The sequence below is a fragment of the Lagopus muta genome, chromosome 3 (genome assembly GCF_023343835.1).
Source record: "Lagopus muta isolate bLagMut1 chromosome 3, bLagMut1 primary, whole genome shotgun sequence".
Classification (NCBI taxonomy): Eukaryota; Metazoa; Chordata; class Aves; order Galliformes; family Phasianidae; genus Lagopus; species Lagopus muta.
The window spans coordinates 54,507,685-54,521,898 of record NC_064435.1 but is presented as its reverse complement, the minus strand read 5'-3'; the positions used below and the strand labels follow the sequence as shown (position 1 = coordinate 54,521,898).

Here is a 14,214-nt window from a genome sequence, read left to right as displayed (position 1 = left end):
TTTGCATAAACAAACTTGCTGAGAAGTAATTTTTCAGTTTTATTTCACTTCACAAACAGCACAGATGATATATAGTTTTTAAGATGGGACTCTAACCAAAACTGTGTTAAAATCATACCTGACTTCTGCACAAAGCTTTTCGACAATAAATCTGCTTCAGAAAGTGAAAGCTTAGTGTTATCAGTTACCTTGACATTTTGATGTACCAGCATTTTTTTCCCCAGACCAAACAAGTTAAACTTTTGTATGATCTTATCTGACTGTTAGATAAATCTTACAAAAGGATTACTGAGGCAATGAGGAATGATGCTTCTGCTCTACTGAATTTGAATTGGACTATACACATGCATCACCTCTACGTGTCTGAAGAGCTGCACTGAAATATGGAGTACAGATTACAGTGGGATACCACTGAATTATGAGCATGTTGGATACACTCACATCTTTTATCCTGGAAGTTGCCATGCTTAGTTAGCATTATGATAATGTAATCATTATGCACACAAATATCCATAATTTTCTAAGCAACATAAACACAAATACACTATTTTGCATTTAATCTTATAGAAAATCACAGAAGTTTTCTAATTTTAACAGATTTTGATCTCCTTGACATCTCTAAGGAAGGTGACTTTCTTACCTAGCAGAAAACATGATGTCACCCCCACACAGAAGTGTTTTTTGTCACCAAAACCTTGTCACACAGAAAAACAGTAGGTCAAAACGTTAAAGAGGAAGATCTTAAAAAGATTTCTAAAAGTATCATTATCATCTGGCATCCTTCACTCTCTCCTCCTAACTTCATGAATAAAAAAAAATGATTACAATATTATGAAGATGACAAAATTAGAGAAATAAAACTGGAGGGAATTGTAAAACACTAAAGAAAAAAATTGAAATGCTGTTTTAAAGAAGGAACTAAGAGCTTATATGTGAAAGAGTAATGTGTTTCCTTATCAGAAAGTCATTTAGGTAGGACTCAAACTGCTAAGTTGTCGTAGGTCAAAGCAAAACATTTTAATAATCACTCAACAAACTGATTAGCAGTCAGCAGCGATTGAGAAACTCAGCCATGTTTTTGCCTGAAATACTATTTAGTAGTTGTACTCCCTCTCTTTCTACAAATCTCATCAGTGACAAGAACCATGACATCATCTCACTTTCATTTCTTTTCACATAAGAGGCATTACAGCATTATATTATGTTGAGCTTCTGCCAAGTAGCTCTTACCACATGCAACAACAGAATAAGTGGGATATAAACATTAACATTTCCACAGTCAGTGCCTGAGCTCTCAACAATCCACACTTTATCATTCTCTTTTTTTTTTTAGCCCTAGCTTGCCCCAATGGAGAGAACTGATAACCAAGTGCAAGAAAAAACAGTTACTTTTTAGACATATAAGCAGAAAGCACAAACTTTTGAAGTTAACGATTGCTTCTGCAGTCCCCAGTTGTATCAGCAACATCTCATGCTTGATTGTTTCCCTGCTAACCAACAAGCCTTAAGGAACTGTTGGTATTCTATTGCTATCTGTTGCCAAAAGAATCTTGGTACATTACAAAGGCCACTCCAAAAATAATGCTTCCTATTTATTTCCATGTAAATAACAACAGCTACAAAGAGAACAATAACACTATTTGATAGAGAAAAAGTTACAAAGCTTCTCACTTCAACTACAAGCATCATCATATTATCAGGTTTTCACTGCGATAGGGCATTTCAACTACACAGTTATCCGGTGGGAAAACAACATGGCAAGCTGTAAGCAATCCAAGAAACTCCTGTAATCCATTAATAATAACTTTCTGGTTCGGGTATTGGACAGTCCCACCAGAGAAGAAATTTCTTCTGAGTTAAATATTGCAGGTTGGTGATGTCTCTACACTCTTTCTCCACATTTCTTTTTATATTCCCATTCTCCAATTTTAGTAGCTGTGCTTACCTGTAGAATATTTGTCAATATGAACAATACATCACTGATGTTCACAGATTGTTAAATTCATTTATACCTTTCATCTTTTACATCTTATATGAAATAAGGAAAGGACTAGGAAGTAAAAAAGTTTTAGGAGTTCATCTCCTCATTCTGGTCCAAATGGCCATTTCATTTTTCAGCTTCATTTCCTCCTGTTTAAATAGTAATCATTGTCATTTTATCAAAGTTATGATATCGTCAGCATGATCAGTACATAGAATCCTGGTGAATTCAGTACACCTTTTGTAAACTTAAGCCCACAGATTTATAGCCTATTCCATACTTAAAATGTTTGTAACTCGCTATTTAAAATATTTTTTTAATAAAAGTTATGGAAATGAATATCTTTACAGATAAAATTTAGTTAAGAATCCGATTTTTTTTTTTTTTTTTTTTTTTTCCAAAAAAAAGTCTCTCTGTTTAGGAGAGCAGCTAAGTGGAAGCTTAAGAGAAATCAGCAGAGGCTAGCTAAGAAACATCTAGATAAAAAGCAGAACATAGTAACTTCAAAACCTTATTCTTATAGTGAGAACCTTACAGGAAGAGAATCTCTGATAATTTGCTACAAAGTTATTCAAGATGACTTCTACTGTTTAAGTAGAAAAAAAAAAAAAAAACAAACACACAAACCAGAATTACTGAATACAGAGGAACACTTATCTTAGGAGTCCCCTATTGAAATAAACTATGCTGAAATTCAAATAAACGTGGAAAACATAATCATACTAGGTTATCACTAAAGTTCTTAAAATGCAAATACTTTCCCTGATTTCTTCCTTATTTACTGTACTGGAACAAAAAGATACACAAATATATAGCAGTTACACCAAAATATCTTCTGATCTTTTATCTTATTTTTCTTTGCCTTTTTACAGCCTCATTCAGAACAAAAACTGAGAGGGACTGCAGCAGTGACTGAAACTACCTACAAGCAGATGTTTAGTTCTTGAAAAATTACTACCTGGCAGAGATCTGTAGATTTTGTTGTGGTTACTTATAGCATATCAACAATAAAGGAAGCCATATGTATGATTTTGCTTTTATTCTTGTTGCATCCATAGTCCTCTCCTTGCAGTTTCTTAGCTTTGGGTGATTTCTCAGCTACAGTTGCCAGATTGTATAAACGTAAATCAAAATTAGCTCCCCTGAAGCACAGAGGACTAAACAATCTCAAATATGAGCCTTATTGGTATGGAATTTGGTTTGTATTCGGGCACTACACTAGAGATGAAGGAAATCATGCAAGTTATTTAATTCTAATCAGCTAATAGACTAAATTAGCTTTAGTATTAGACTTAACATTAGTTTTTACTGGTTAAGATCAAATTCTAAGCAGCAGTTACCTAAATATTTAATCTTCTAATTGTAACCCTTAAGCCCTTTGTGTTCACATACATGTTTTGGAAAGAGTTAACTTAATAGTGTAGCCAATTTTATGAAATATCCAACTACCAGAATCTGAGTCATAATGATAAGTGAATTTCTGCTGAATGATGTACTTGAGATAGAGCAGTCTCTGTTGATCCTTTAGGCCATTTATGAACTTTTACAGAAAGAAATTCAAGCAGAATTCACACATTGTTAAGAATTAATTCAGCATTACTTTTCTGAATGACCACCTCATTAAAGACTGCCAGTGAATGACATTTGACACACAGTGCCTGTTATGAATAATCTTCTTCATAAGATTATTTTGTCTGAGACACAGTGAAATGTACCATTATGGAGCTTGGACTAATATTATAGTACATGGGAATTGAATTCAAGCTAAAATCATCCTGATGTTACATTTGACTTTTGCTAAACAAGGACAGGCCTCTACAGAAGTAAAATGAAAAATAAATTCTGCTTGCAGATTATGAAAGATACCATGAAAACTGCACTGCTGTTAAGTTCTTCCTTTAAGCAGCTTCTCTTTAGACAGTATGGAGCGTGAGCTTATAGGTGGTTAAACAGAAACCAGCAGTTACAAGTAAATGGAGCCTCTCAGAAAGGAAATCACTCTATTCATCTTCCAGCATCCTATTCTTCCATTACAGGCAACTAGATTTATTCCTCAACATAAAACTGTCCATTGTGTTCAGTGATAAATTGGAGATACAAAGCATGATTAGACATGTTAAATAAAAGTTTATTTTTTACCTTAGAAAGGGAATGAGTTAGTTTAAAACTGATATTGTTGTGCAATTCTTGCCTCCAGAATACCTAAGAAAAGCCACCAGTTTCTGAAATAAAGCTGAGAACACTTTTTTTTTTTAATCTTGTATATATTTTTAAACGTAATGCTCAAACTACAGGCAAGATGATAAATACGTTATATAAGCAGAATTCAAAGAACTTTATGTGAAGATGTTATTCTGGCTACTACTAAAATATCATAAATCAGTAGTTTTGTACATTAAAACACTAGTAGTGCTGCATTTACTGCCCTAATTTAAAGATCATTATAGCATAATCTAAAGTGTGGATATCTCAATGTCAGCACCATGTGAACTTCAGTTCATATGCACATATGTCTTCAGTTCAAGACATCAAAATAAATCCTTTTTCCTCCTCTCTTTTTTTGTTCTGTTCTGACATAACTACCACTCCAGAACAGTCATCAATCAGAAAAGAGACTAAAATCAGGCACAAGTTCAGATTTCATTGTGCTCAGAATATGACCAATGAGGTATCACTTGCTCATAGTGAAGTCCAAATCTTTAACAGAGCATCAGTTACTTTTCACTGAAAAAAGTTCAGCAGCAGCATTTAATTTGTTATTTCTTCTACAGTATCTATGTCACTGCTGCAACGAAACAAAATTAATCAGCATTCTAGACAATTTCTTATTTATTACCCTCTAACAGGACAGTTCTCTAACTTCTTCAGATCCTACAGCACCAAATAGTATCTAGATACATCCTACTTATTGACAGCATTCAAATTAAAAACCAAAAAAACACATTTTCTTCCTTTAGATGAATATTCTAATAATTAAGCTAATAATGTGACACAAGAACAAATACAGTAGACCTCATCAAATGTTTTCTGCTTTATTCCACTTGACTTATTATGAGATGTGAACACGCACTTTAGACTACATTGCACTATAAATGCATACAGGCAAAGATAAAAAGATTGTGAAGAACATTCTGAAGTACTGTAAGAGAAACAGTAATAGCATCATAGTTCTGTTGTGTTTTGTTTTTTTTTTTGTTTTTTTTTTTTAAACAACCCTTAATTATGCTCTCAGAAGAAGCTGTCTTAAAAAGTTAAATGCTGACACTGCAGTTAAAATTGAGTTATAGGAACAAAGAAGGAATTCTCTTGAAAAAGTGGATCTCTGGGTATGCTGGAGTGAGTAAAGTGTTTCAAAATTATTACAAAAAGACATATTTCTCTCAGGAGAATTGGAAAAAAAATTTAAGTAAGAATTAATCAAGAAGCTCACTGTAACTTGCATTGTGGACTCCATCTTTACAACTTGTCCAAACCACAAGGCTTCTCCTGTTACTACCATATTACAACATTACCAGAAGTCTCATAGATTTGAATCATTAAAATAGATATTTTACCTCTATCAAATATGGAAGTGAAATGATAGCTAGACACCCACTCCAGAATGCAGTCACACTTAATCAAACAAGGTACTTTTTCATAGATTTCATTACTTTGCTATTGTCACTATGCATTATGAGAGTCTAAATAATTTGGAACTCCTGGTGCACCTCCAGCTGATAAGCAAAATATTGTTCAAAAGCTTGACTATTACAAGCAGATAATTAGAAATATATAACAATTTTCCATAATTGCAGAAATATGTGCCATATATATTGTCTAGTTTCTTCTATTCTCTGTTCATTCTTTAAATTCTATCAATATTAAGAAAAGATAAATTGTTTAACAGGTCTTGTGAAGCTGATCTGCATGACTGAAATCAGATTTCAATTATTAAATTTTGTACTCCACTTAAGACTCATACCCTGAACAAGAAAGCTCCCTAACATCTGTAACAAAGACCTTTGAACTCCACTTGAATACAGTACACAGCTAACAGGGCAAAGAGGATTTATATCCAAAATTCTCTGAACAAATGAGCACCTCAGCATAAAACAATTATTTTTTCTTGCATGTTTAATGCAACTATGCACAGTCTTGAGATATATCTTAAGCTAGATACTATCACACTAACAAAAATATTCATTTTGCCACTTCATATAAATAGGGTTATTCTGTCGTAAGTCATTCTGCCTCATGCCTCCCTATGAATTAATGCATATTTTAGTTCAGTTCATTTCAGCAGTTTCACATAGCTGTTGCACACTGACCACACACGCAAAAGTTAAAAACATCCTTCCGAGTTGGTTTCTAGACAAGTTAGTAAGATACCGCAATTACTGTAAATACAAAGTCGCACACTGTATTAGAACACCATATTAGTCTATTCACACATTCTAATTTATCTATTCTGCCTAATCAATTTCACTGTTTGTAAACTGAGTGCTGTCCATGTCGAAGTACTGTGGTAACATTGTCAGTATGTTTGTTTGTTTTCTTTGTTTTGTGATGCTTTCTTTTCTTAGGTTGGTTTTTAGTTGGTTTTTGTGTGTGTGCGCACACGTGTGCAGTCTTTGCAGTAACCACACAAACATTAGTCTAGAAAGATAAACAGATAAAATTGAATCCTGCCCGATTTTGATACTTTTGTAAAAGCTATTTAGTTTGTACACTGTGATGGAAAGAATTAACAATAAGCAGTCTTTAGAGCACATCTAAAGCTTTCTTACAAGTAATACCGCACTATGCTATTTCAGATCTTTAAAAAGAATGTATGAAGGATTATTCTTCCCTCAGATTACCTTAGAGGTTCTCTAATGTATATCTTATGAAACCAGCAAGGCACTTCTGTCAGCTCTCTAGAGGACTATTCTAAAGCAGAATAATTTTCCTGTCAACTTTTGCTGTGTTGTCAACAGAATTATACCTAGTTTGACAGCAGGCTAGGGTAAAAGAGCAAGAGGATGCAATACACTGAAAAAGTAAAAGAAGTTTATAATTGGAAGTCTTACAGTACTTCTCTTGGTTTCTGAAGGATTCATACAGAAACAGAGCACTACTTTGTAAAGTTTCTGGTTATCACATTTATTTTATCATCACTTCCCATCTATTTTTCTAATATCAGCTATTCATCCTTTCCCAGAAAAAAAACCAAAAACAAAAACCCATGCCTTCCCTACTCAGTAGGAATTCTTTGATCAAACTTTCAACTTCCGCACAATGATTTCCTATCGTACTAATGGCTCTGATCTCTTTGTTTCTTGCAACTACTGCTATAGTACAAAAACTTTAAAAACCATATTTGTAAGTTTCAGTCTTATACTATATGGGACAGGTTGCTACACATCTTCCTAAAATTAAACAGAATTATAATCAATGAATCAAAAGATAAGCAGTAGGTTCCTAAACAAAGGTATAAAAATATTAGCTTTTTAGGGAAAAAAATAAATAGGCACAGACATTTTCAGACAGGAATTTCTTCAAGAGGGAAAAGTAATATACTGAATACTTATATTCAGTTGTTGTACTTACTGTCTTCTGTTTTAACAATTTCATAAATAAGTTAAACATTAACCTCTTTTCCTATTCATTTCTACCATATGTGCAATCAGTGGAGATCAAAGCTCTTGAAATACAAAAAGACCTAACTATGCTAGACTGACACCAATATTACTGTAAAAACTGGCCTGAAAATATGTTAATATGCTAATGCAATTAAGACCATAGCAGACAAAAATGAAAACAAAGAATGCACAAACAACAAAACTCAAAATATGAGTGAATAATAAACCACATCTTTCACTTATCTGTAACAATCTGATTTGTACATGTAGGATATTGGGTAATGTGTTAGCATCAACAACCTGTGGCTATTTCAGAACACACAAGAGAGCCGGTTGCTATCTAATCTATAGACCACCCTAAAAACAAAGAATTATTGACAAGCCTTGTTTAATACGTAATCTAAGATGTGATCTTTGAGCAAGTAATTTATTAAGTTTCTTACGCTTTAAGTAGGGAATACTGCCAAGTTTTTTGTTTGAACTGAAGTATAATCATAGTGCAGTGATACCAATATTGATAGATCAGTATTTCTTTCTCTAGAGACTGTTTACAGAACATCTGTCATTATCAAAATATCTCTCAATAACACATAACATGAAATAATTCATGAGTTTCTGTAAAGGTAGATCTGCAAGTTCAATGATTTAATATAATTTGAAAAACATAGCCGCCAAATAAGAAACAGACTGTATGATCACATAAGTTCAGCTAAACATTTCTGAGCAATAGGTAATATTAACCACAGGATATATTAGGAAATGCCACTGTATCCTGTGTGAAATTTCTAAATATCGGTTTGGCTGATTGTATAATACAGTTCCCATTTCTCTAGGGCCAAACTGAACAGACACTACTATACAGTGAGAAATTCTTCAGACCAATAGAACTGTTGAGAAAAACAAAGCTTTATAATTATGTCTGCAGTTTAAAGACAGATATGAAATACTCCAACCTCCATTAACATCCAGGTTATACTTTACCAGCCTACCCAGGTTATATAAAAAGAGGGCTCCTTTTTTAGATACTGAATAAAAGATTTCATAATAATTTTCATATTAAACGAAACATACACCGTGTAGAATAAGGAATTACATAGTATGTATTTAGATTTTTTTTATTTCAAAGTCCATAAAGAGAACCTGCCAAAATAAGCATTTTTTTCTTATGAGTGATTTGATTATTATGCTATTTAACTGCATGAAGATTAAAAATCAACTTGTACTTGAGCTCTGGAACTAGATGATTCACACTCTTCCAGTGATTCCCAGTGATTACAAAGCATGTTTTCGGACTCAGATGTAGAGGTTGTAAACTATTCATAAGTTATGTAATTGGGCTATATTTTATAGATTGCCTTATCTGTCATTCATATTAAATATTTGAGGTTAAGCAAAATTCCAAAGCTTTGTACTTCCCATGATTCATCTTTTATGAGAAAAACTATTTAGTTATTTTTTTTCTTCCTGTTTAGGAATAATTCAGTGGTCAAATAAAATTAAAAAAAACAAACAAAACAAAACAAAAAAACAACACAGAACTTCAAAAATTGAAATACAACGTACATTTTCACCACACTAGCTAGAAACTACTTTCATAACAAATCTATCTGTGGCTCGGAATACATTTCCAAACCAAGCAGCTTTATCACAGCCTAGATATCAGTTCAATTTTCCATTTCTCAGCTGTTGCGGTTTAACCCAGCAGCAGCTCAGCACCACACAGCTCTTTGCTCCCTTGCCCTGCAGGTAGAACAAGGGAGGGAAATAGAAATGAAATAAAACTCATGGGCTGAGAGAAAAACCAAGACGTATGGAAATAATAATAAAAAATACAAGAATATATACAGCTGCAATGCAATTGTTTGCTATTTGACACACAGCACCAACATGGCAGCCAATCACCAACACGAAGACACCCCTGCCAATGGCTACAAGGCAACCCTCAAACAACAATCACTCCCAGGTGACTGCCCACAGCTTTATGACCTTCTGTATCATGTTACGTAGTAAGGAATAACCCCTCAGCCTAATTCAGGCACATGCTCTGACTCCACACCTTCTCCTGCCATGCTGTAAAGGCAGTAGCTCCTGACCACAGCCTGGTCCTAAGAGCACTTTTATCTCTCACCAACAACTAAACATTGGCATGCTATTAACACCAGGACACGAATTTATTATAGGAAAATATATTTTTTGCCCTATTTATAGTGTATTTTATTAGAAACTTCGGATTTATGGAGTAGATATTTTCCAAAATTTTAAAATTATCATGGTTTTATGTAAATCGCTGACAAGAATGCACCCAACAACAAAACAGCATTATTAATAAAACCTGAGTCTACAAAGCTTTTATATAAGCAGTTGTTATACTGCTTACAGGAAAAAAAAAAAAAGTTCTGTCTCATATGTTTAATGCCTTTATGAATGATCATCCAGTTTCTAAAATGTAAGATACAATGATAACCCCAAAATACCAATTCTGACTTAAACTGTAAAGATCACTCTCATATCTATCAAACAGAACTTCCATGTGATACATAAACACACCATGATACATTAAGGGATTTTCAGATGTACCATCTACTTATAAGAAAAATAAGTAATACATTCAAAGATAACTACACATTTTCAAGTAGTCTTTACAGTCCAGGAACTAATGCAGAAATGTTACTACACACCTTTCCATAGCATACGATAAACTTAAATATTAATACAGAAATTAAATATTAATTTAATTAAATTAGCTATTAATATTAAAATCTCTTAAATATTTTACATATATATCCTGAGGGAGATAAAAGTACCATTGAAAATTGACTATTTCTAGCAATTTTTCTAACCTCATTTTTTCACACCTCATGTTTACATATAGATAAAATAATTAGTTTAAAACCTCACATCATATGTAAAAGTTATGATGTAAATAAAATTTATATTCAATGTTGGGTTTGAATATAAACAACTGAGCCTTTTCTTTTATCAGAACAACAGTGAAACTTTATTTGCCAAGTGGTGACAGTTAAAAAGCAAATTTCTTCAGAGAAGCAGAAAACATTCCCTGCATTTCTGCTGATTGAACTTAGATCACAGAATACTACAACACAGAACACAAGAATGTATTTTTCATACCTTAGTGTTGAAAAACACTACTGAATACAGGCTGAATCTGCAGTTGCACAAGTGTTTCAGCAAGGAGACCAACAGCATGATTCTACTGTTTTGCCCTGAGTATCTTTACTGTCTGAGCAGTCTCCCATACACATCTACTTTCAAAATTTGCCTCTTACTCCCATACATAAATATACTTCCAAAATTTACCTCTTAATCGTGAAATTTTTTTCTTGAAGTAGTTACGGTAGTAATCCATTTATTTTCGCTTATTTCAATCCATAAAACTTCCTTTTGACTTTGTATTCCTTATAATACACACTGCATTTTGAAACTGGTAGAGAACCATTTCCAATCCCTTCCTAATGTTCATTTTATAATATCTGTTACCACAGTAGTCAGCACTATGAGGCAATTTTCCAAATCATACTTCTGTAATACAGCCAGATTCCTTTTTGTTAGATCACTTCATCTTGTCATTACTCCCTTTGTTTCCATGTACTTTATAAACAAGAGACTCACTGCTTAAGGTTATCTTTAATGAAGTTTTCGTGTAGGAAGACTTGAGTGTTTGAAACAAAGTGTCAGCAGCTTTCTTCTGAAGTTAGAGGGATTTTTAGAAGGCAGACTCTCACTTAGGCATGAATATAATGACCTCAGAGATTTTAATAACAATATTCTTTATGTAAATTGACATCATTTTACACCAACGAGGCCAAAGACAGAAAACTGCCAAAAGCATTCACTCACACTCAGTTGTAAATTTAATTTCTTGTGAAAAAGCACTATTTTCAATCATAGTATGTGGCTTCTGTATACATGATGAAAAGTAAATGACTAAGATAATTCAAAACTGCAGACACCGTTACACCTAGTAATCATAAAACCACAGGAGTGTGAATGTAGAGTAACCAATTTAAACTTAATCAGTTCTAGACCATTAGACTTGGCAAAACGGTATTTCTGCTCAACTATACTAGAGCCTGCTGCAGTCGTTTCCATTTGAAGGTCAGCAATTTCCGTTGTTGACCTTCAACAACACATTAAAAAAATGATAAACAAATGAATTTATTCGAATAACAGTCACAGAATAATACTAAAAGTAAATCATGTTTAATCAGCAGGAAGACAAAAGGATCTTCTTGGTATTTCCATGAATTAAATTAGACTGTGCTGAACCTCCCCCTGTGCAAACACTTCATAGCCTCTCTGCCATGGTCTACTACTGATACAATCATTTGTGGAATATGGGGCCTTTAAGGGCACACTCCCTAAAGCTTGGCTGCCTGGGCTCAGAACCAGTGTAAAAAACCGTGTACCTGAGGGCTTGCCCCTGCTCCTCTCTTGGGAAAGACACCAAGCAAAGCTGTTCTCTAAAGATCTGATGGAAACCCTAATCAACAACTGCATCTCCTTCTCTTTGGAGCTTTTATGCTGAGGCTCCCATAAACTATGCCTGAGCCTCAGCCCCAGCTGCTGTGCTATGAGTCCAGCCACACCTGTACTGGGCCAAATCAGCAATTAATTTGGGCCTCAGCTGTGCTGACTGGATTACTAGTCTGGAGAGTCACTAAGAACTTGTGTAGTGTTCTTAATTTTCAACTGACCTTGTCCACCACCACATAACCTATCTTCCCCATAGGTTATAGAATTGAGTAAGGGTGCTGATTCTTCTGCCTTTGGTAATGTGTTCAGCTCTAGTTCCTCTTTTCTTACAAAACGGGTAGCACTCTGACGTACAATGGAAGACATTTGACACTGATACCAAAATTACAGTATCACAACATAAGAGACACTCAGAAGTCCAAATAATTACAGCCACACTTTAAGCATTTACAGGCAACGTATATATAAACAGTCTCTATAATCACCTTCCGAGTTTCAAAGATATCTTACACACTACAGTAGCAGATAAAATTATTTTCTAAAAAATTCTCAGAAAGATTGTTACAACTCTGCTCAGACAGATTGTATTCACAGTAGCGTATGTAATTCTGTACTAAAGAAAAGAATTTTCCTTTCATCATGGTTGTTGCTCATTTAAAATACATATTTGGTAATATAATAATAAATGGCATTGTTAAGAAGCATGATTTCAATAAGTAACAAAATGTTACCTGTCTGAAAAAAAGCAGAGAAACAACTTGCAACGTAATGGAAAGCGCAGCAATGACAGCATAGAAGTAAAGTCCTAGGCTACAGCAAGCAAGGATATGCTCAAATGCACCAGCCAGAGATGCAGAAACAAAGGAAAGAACATGCTTACCCTTAGAAGGCCTCAGGTATGCAGGGATCTCCAAGACAATACCCTCATCTCCATTGCAAGCCCTTAAATGAGGTCTGGGAAGGAGGGATCCTGGCTCCAACCCTTCCAGTGGCTCAGGGGCACTGCATGCATCTGAGCTCCCCTAGGTTGGCCCTGCCATCCCACCAGGTGGTCAATCACTGGTTGACTCAGAATTTCCACTACACAAGTTGAGAAATGAAAATTGAATGAATCAAGAAATGAGAAAATGTGTGTAATACCAAATGAAAAAGATACAGTAATTTTTCCAAATATCCCAATTAGAAACTGGATAAATCAGTATTAATTTCCATGTGTAAGGGCTAACTGATTTCTTGATATTTCAGAATGTAGGGAAGGTAGGATGAATAGGGAAAATAATGATGAAAAATATCTATTATACGGCAATAATGGATTAAGAATGTCATTAAGTTGTTTTTTGTTTTTTTTTTCTAGTGTATCTACTTTTCAACATTATTTAAACATAGAGATTAACAATTCTAAATATTCTTCACTTAAAAAAGACCACTATATATATTCCACAATGTTTCTTCATTATTAAGCTCAGATGTAGGATTTTATTTGCCTTTTAAGGAACAGCCTTTGCCTTCACCAAATATTAGACAGAATTCTGTACAAGCGATCTTAAAAACAAAACAAACAAAAAAAAACACAGGACTTTGAGATGCAACTTTGAATACTTCTAGTATATCAACTCTTATTTTCTTCATCAAAAATTCCTTGAAACAGTGACTTCAACATCCCTAAACTGAGTAAAGCAATGGGTGAGATAAGAGGTGTTCAGCTTTATAATGCAGTATTTATGCCATGTGAGGATTACTCATCTCCAAAGTATACAAAAAACATATTTTTTTAACCATCCCTTCACAAAATAACTTTAAACATAAATAATATATTTACCAATTATTATTATTTGGCACAAGATAATTTTAATGCGGTTCTTAAACTCTAATTTATTTAGAAATATATAGATTGAAAAATGCTAGAAAATACTATAATGAAATGATAATCCTCTTAATAAACAATCAGAATTACACAGATGAAACAACTACAACTCTACTTGGATGAGTACAAAAAGGCAAGCATCAGACCTAAATTAGAATGCTTCTGATTACATTGCTCTTTCTATACTCAGAGATGATAAGAAACAAGAAATCTCATGAGATTTAGCACCGAGAAGTATCTTCTACATAAACTTGGCTAAAAGATTTAGAAAGGCA

At 33.7% G+C, this 14,214-nt stretch overlaps 1 protein-coding gene across 6 annotated transcripts in view; it reads right to left on the bottom strand.

The window, feature by feature from the left end:
* The window catches only part of CCDC102B (coiled-coil domain containing 102B), a 120,978-nt gene that overhangs the window by 54,210 nt on the left and 52,554 nt on the right, over positions 1-14,214 (bottom strand). The window contains exon 6 of one of the 6 annotated variants that reach the window (XM_048939736.1): positions 13,010-13,155. The exons of the other annotated variants lie outside the window; for them this stretch is intronic. Within the exon in view, the coding sequence (XP_048795693.1) occupies positions 13,144-13,155 (12 nt within the window). The 3' untranslated portion in view covers positions 13,010-13,143. Of the gene's footprint in view, positions 1-13,009; positions 13,156-14,214 lie in introns of those variants that run through there. 6 annotated transcript variants of the gene reach the window in all.